This window comes from Egretta garzetta, unplaced genomic scaffold, assembly GCF_000687185.1.
Source record: "Egretta garzetta isolate BGI_Z169 unplaced genomic scaffold, ASM68718v1 scaffold271, whole genome shotgun sequence".
Classification (NCBI taxonomy): domain Eukaryota; kingdom Metazoa; phylum Chordata; class Aves; order Pelecaniformes; family Ardeidae; genus Egretta; species Egretta garzetta.
This window is the reverse complement of record NW_009258669.1, coordinates 6,888,859-6,894,858: the sequence shown is the minus strand read 5'-3', so window position 1 is coordinate 6,894,858 and position 6,000 is coordinate 6,888,859. Positions and strand designations below refer to the sequence as shown.

At 43.1% G+C, this 6,000-nt stretch overlaps 1 protein-coding gene across 1 annotated transcript in view; it reads left to right on the top strand.

Annotated features, from left to right (window-relative positions):
- ACO1 (aconitase 1) overlaps positions 1 to 6,000 on the top strand; it is a 33,452-nt gene that overhangs the window by 20,625 nt on the left and 6,827 nt on the right. Inside the window, exons 10-14 of the mRNA XM_009648686.2 lie at positions 16 to 132; positions 1,006 to 1,165; positions 4,457 to 4,592; positions 5,080 to 5,164; positions 5,438 to 5,594. Coding sequence (XP_009646981.1) covers positions 16 to 132; positions 1,006 to 1,165; positions 4,457 to 4,592; positions 5,080 to 5,164; positions 5,438 to 5,594 — 655 coding nt within the window. The remainder of the gene's footprint in view (positions 1 to 15; positions 133 to 1,005; positions 1,166 to 4,456; positions 4,593 to 5,079; positions 5,165 to 5,437; positions 5,595 to 6,000) is intronic.

Below are 6,000 nucleotides of genomic sequence, written 5' to 3'. Positions count from 1 at the left end.
CCTCTTGCTGAATAGGTTGTTGAGTTGGATCTGCATACTGTCGTGCCTTGCTGCAGTGGACCAAAAAGACCTCAGGACAAAGTTGCTGTGTCAGATATGAAGGAGGACTTTGAGACTTGTCTGGGAGCCAAGGTAGGGACTAGGAACATTTGGGCATACAAATGAATGCATGCTTCTAAAAGTTGTCTGGTGCTCAGAATCTACATTCTGGGTTTAACTGGTGTGTTGTTTGTTTGCCTATTGAAAAGTAAATGAGGATGTTTGAATGCAATTTAGAAGATGACATCAACAATGGGTAGTTTAAAATTGGCATGATGCTTCTCTCACATCAAGGTGCTCCTGTCCTGTTGAAGTAGTAGATCTAACTTTAGATCAGTCTTAGGCCTAACATGGTTTCGACATACACTATAGACTTCTGAACTAGCCACGATGGATATTGTTAGTAGAGTGGACCAAGTAGCTACTGCACCAAGCTCTGTGCTAACTGCCCAGCTCTGCGGCTTTCCAAGCAGGTTATGCCCTGAGTTTCACGTTGTAGTTCTGCCTTCAGTACTGAATCTGTTCAGCAGATCAGAACTGCATGACTCAGTGGATATTCATGGCTTAAAAATCCTATGTGTTACGGCTAAAATATCAGGACTAGATTGTGTGACAAGACTGTGATCAGGAACCTGGAGCATATGGGAGCAAGAAGCATCTGAGCAATCTGAAGAAGGATATCTTCATGCAGGAAGAAAACACATATACATTTTGCTGCAAAGGTTGCCTCTTTTACCAGTAAGCAGAGAAAGAACATACCAGTAGGCAGAGAATAAGATATACAAAAATAATTTTTGTCCAACCCTTCAACCAGAGATGCAAGCCTTTACCACCAGACCTAAATGTGCAGTCATGGATGTGACTGACAGATGCTTCTCATTCATAAACTTACCAGCCCATACTAATTTCTAGTCAAAATATTTGTATCAACCACATCCTTTTGATTCTTACTTTCTCCTCTTACAGCAAGGATTCAAGGGATTCCAAATTGCCCCAGACCGACACAACAGCATAGTCAGATTTAATTTTGAGGGCTGTGACTTCGAGCTTGCTCATGGTTCAGTAGTGATTGCTGCCATTACAAGCTGTACAAACACCAGTAATCCCTCGGTTATGTTGGGGGCAGGTAAGTTTGTTTAATGTGCAGTCGTTTCTTCATGGCTCTGGTTGTGTGTCCTAAAGACAAATACAATGCTGATGTAATTCTACATGCATAGTCATTTAGAGTGCTAAAACTGAGCCTAGTCCCTAAGGGTAGCAGAATTGATTCTGGAAATGGTAGCTGGAAACATGGGTTGAAGAAAATGTTTTTCCTCCACTGTCTTCTCTACAGGGCAAGCTGGAACTGAATTAACTAGCACCTCTGACACTTGCTCAAATGCACACAGGCCATTTTACAGAGTTGAGAAGAGGCTATCAAAAGTCAGAGCCACGAGAAGAGGGACAATAAAGTCCCTCTTCTTCCAGTGGGACAGGCTATGGGTTTAAGTCTGAAGGTGCTCTGATCTGGCAGCAGAATACAAAACACAAACTTTGCTAGAGATGTATAGAGTTGTTACACCAAGAGTCTGAGCGCGTGTGGGGGGTTGAGTAGAGGAGGAAAACTGTGTTCTCAGGGACTGCCATCTTTCAGACCCTTGTCATTTACATCTTAACTGCGACCAAGATGTGGTTGGAGGTGAGCTTTGTATCCCCCACTTCCTTGCTTATCAGTTCTTCTGAGTTGGTTGTGTTTCAGGTCGGTAGGTTGTTCATTTTTAGCCTGGCTAGTCCGGGCAGAAAATCTCTCATTCCAAATGTGTGCTTCTGGCAACAAAATATGAATGGAGTCAGCTGAAAGGGTTCAGTCTATACTAGCCCAGTTCAGCCCTCTTGCCCAGGTGCTTGGCTACATGCTCACATAACTCTTTCTCCTCTGCAAACATATATATATATATATATATATATACACTTCATCTATCACTGTAAGATCATCACTGAACTAGGGCTTCCTAGTCTATCAGACTGTTTGTAGGATGCAGTCTTATATTCTACAAAGGTTGGAAAGGATGTGCAATGGGCAATGCAAGGGCCCTTGACCAGAGAGGATTACTTACTGGTTGAAGTCACGTAATTTGTCTCCTTTGTTCCTGTGTAGTGCTGGGAAGATCTTGGCTTGTGGACAGCCTCTGACAACAATCCCTCTGTGTTTAACTTGTTGATCTGATATTTGTCACCTCTTCTTGGGCTAGAATCTTCCTTTAGGTACTCTACTGTACCAACAGCTCACCCCCTTCCCAGGCACAAAAGGTCTTTAATTCCTAGCAACAGGGACAAAGTCCATCATAAACCAGGATGTGGGGTGGAAAGGGAAGCAGAGGAGACACCTGCTCTGTTTCTTACCTCCTCTTTGAGAGGAACAGAATTGAACAAAGTCTCCCACTTCACTTGCCCTTGACAGGACAGCCAAATCAGCATACTTCTTTAGTCAGATCCATCCTGATCATGATCACAGAAATAGAGCTGTATTTCTTTCTTCCAGGGATCAAGAATTAGGTTTTTTCCAGGCAGACTATCTTTGCCCTGTCCTAGTCCCTTAGTTCTAGGTGAGTGTATCCCTCAGTTGTGCCACCTGCTTAGGATATAGTTTCCTCAAGTGTTTGGCTCCCAGGCTAATGGCATGCATTTTTAACTCTTTCTGTGGCAGTGGGGATCCTGAATGTTCAGCATGCTTGGCTTAATAGCTCTATGGGTTCAAAGTGTAGAATGTTCTGCAGGTACAAGTAAAGTTGGTACTTTACATGCGTTCACTACTACTTAATGCACAGCACCTTGAAGAATGTAGTCCTAAGGATCTCAGCATATGCACTCAGATCTGGTGGGTCCTACCTTTGCTGCCTTTCTGTACAGCAGTGCTTACCTCGACAAGGAGGGAAAAACTAATTCTGTCGGTCTCCAGTAACTGTTTGTACACTAGCGTTGAGAACCTCCGAGATACCCACAAGAAACATGATAATTTGGCTTTCAGAGTAGGGTTTGAAATGAAAGCATATAAAATATACAGTCCTCCTAAGTAACCAAGCTAAAAGAAATCCAAAATATGAATAGTTGTTGCAAACTACTGTTGTATATCCTGTGCACCGAACGGTGTGCAGAGACTGTGTGTCTGTGGGGACAGTGAGGGAATGCTGTAGTAGCCTTGACAGCCTTATCTGTTGTTACAAAGGTGTTGGATTGAAGTTGCTCAAAGCAACTTAAGTTCTGGCATTTCCTTGCCAGTTTTTAGAGTTTGACGTGCATTCTTTTCAGAGCTGGTATTGGCAGGAAAACAGAAACCAACACTTTCAAACAGTCTGTGAGGCTCTGGAGTCCTAGGATGATAATTTGTTTATGGTCACCTTTTCAAAAGTACCAAAGAGCTCTAGTTGCCACAGCTTCCCCTGGCAGCTAAGGAACCTCAGCAATTTCAGGAATAGGTCTGCTTTTTTTAAATTCACGTATTTAAGGCCTTTAGGCCTCCAAATCTATCAGTGTATGCTTTCTCACACAATACTTAAAAGTAGACGTCTCCAGGTCATGCCTAACAGAGCTGTTGAACAACTGGCAAAACTAAACCAAACCCATTCGATGTCTTCCTGTTGGAGGTCATGTTGGATCAAAGCAGAGCTTGTATATATTTTCTTATGTAAGTGGATGTGTGAGAGAGAGAATAAGGCATTGGAATGTAAAGTTTTGCATGGTTTGCATAGCTGCTGCTGCTTTTTATGTCCATCCTGGGAAAGGGCTGGAGGGGGCTTCTTTTCTGAACATTCATCTATGTATGGACAGTTCGTTTAAAAGGAAAAGATTCAGGATAAATATGTTTCTGGTGATACATATGCTCCACTAAAACCTCTCTATGCATGCTACAAATCCAGCAGTGGTAAAAGAGCACTCCTGTGACAAGCTGTAGATTGTGAGACAGCTTGTTTGTGACAAGGGGCTGGAGTTGGTGCTCTCATAGCCGTCTGCTTCTGAGGGCAGCAAGTCATATGTTGGCAGTTATTTAAGCACTGGGTCACTAGACCACCCTAAGTATGAAGTTAACTATTCTTCATTGCATTTTTTGTGAGACACTTGTCTTGGGAATAGTGTTTGGTTAACCATCTGAGTTTTGAATGTCTACATGCTGCCCCAGTGTGAGTGCATCTTGTTGGATGCAACCTCCAGCAACTTTCCAGTGAAGCAAAAATTGTAGACTGGAGCTACAGTTCAACAGAGCACTTGAGCTCTAGCTGGTTATTCTGAGATAAGTGCTGTTGGCTCACTGTACCATTTCATTGGTGGAAATGGAGCCTTTTCTGTCTTCCAGTTATTTAATGGTGCTTCTGTTAACCTGTTGATCCACCAAACTGTCCCACTTCCAGGAAAAACTGCAACTATCGTTTGCATTTTTCAGGATTGCTTGCTAAGAAAGCTGTTGAAGTTGGTTTGACAGTGAAGCCATACATTAAAACTAGCCTGTCCCCAGGAAGCGGGGTTGTCACTTACTATCTGAGGGAGAGTGGAGTTATGAGTTACCTTTCCCAACTAGGGTAAGAGTGCTTTTCTTACTGTTGTCCTATGGCTACTTAACTAAAAGCATTGACAACAAGCGATGCAATAACTGTTTCTCTGTACAGCTTAAGATATGGCAGGTACCCTACAGCCTGATCCTGCATGACTTAACACTTTACTGTTGTGCTGGCTGACTTTGTGCAAACGAGGGAGAAGTCCTGTTGCCAGCTGTAGCTTCCTGAAGACTCATTTTCTTAAGCAGGAAAATGTGTAATGGTTTTAAAATAGCATAAATGACACTACATTGTTGTTCATTTTGCTAGATAACACATTTCCCAGATCTATGTGCATGGACAGTCACTGCAATGATAAAAATTGAGGATTCTCAAAAATGCTGTTTTCAGCAGCAATTCAGTTGCTAAAGCAGTACATCTTCTGAAAGTAACCCTAGCCAGCTGCTAAGGGTTTAAATGTTTTGCTCCAAAATAGCTTTTTGTTCATGGTGATTTTTTGTGTTCTGCCTAGGTTTGATGTGGTAGGTTATGGCTGTATGACCTGTATTGGCAATAGTGGACCCCTACCAGAGTCTGTTGTTGAGGCCATTACACAGGTAAGCAGCTTTTCCTGTGCAGCTTATTTAGGTAAGCTGTTCTCTGTTGTGTGCTCTTCTGAGCTGTGCTATACCGTGCACTGGCTCTTCTCAGCTGTGTGTGAAGTAAATTAAGTCTATATTCTCTTTCCTGTGGGAAGTGCTTTGGGATTGTTTGGGAGGAGAAAGTTCTGTGACTGTCCAGTCATTGAAGTTGCAGCACAGTGCAGACCTGCTGGGGGTGTGGAGTATGCAGGCACCTCGCCTACCTTTATCTCAAACTTTCTCTTACAGGGAGACCTCGTAGCAGTGGGTGTGCTGTCTGGCAATAGGAATTTTGAAGGACGTGTCCATCCCAACACCCGTGCTAACTACCTAGCCTCCCCGCCACTGGTAATAGCCTATGCAATTGCAGGCACCATCCGGATTGACTTTGAGAAAGAGCCTTTGGGTAAGACAGTGTCAGGATGCTTCTTTTCACAGCTTGTAAACTAAACTAGTTGGAATTAAGCTCTTCAGACGCATTTGTCCTAGGGAGATGCTTCAAATGACTGAGTACCTGTGGGATACAAAGCACGCAATTATTAAGAAACAGAGCAACGAGGAGTCTGTGTGATGGAGAAGGCAGGAAAGCCAAGCCTGACCAATATTCTAATTCCACAGGGGCACCTTTTTGCTTATAATCGGGGTGGCAGTCTCTCATGAGCAACCTGACCTAGCAGACTTTCTTTGAGCAGGTTGTTCAGCTAGACAACCCTCAAAGATACTTTCCAACCTAAATTAATCTACAAATTATTCTGGAAGACCATTGGAAATCACAAAAGAAGGTGTATGTACAGGCATCATAAAGTCTGAGG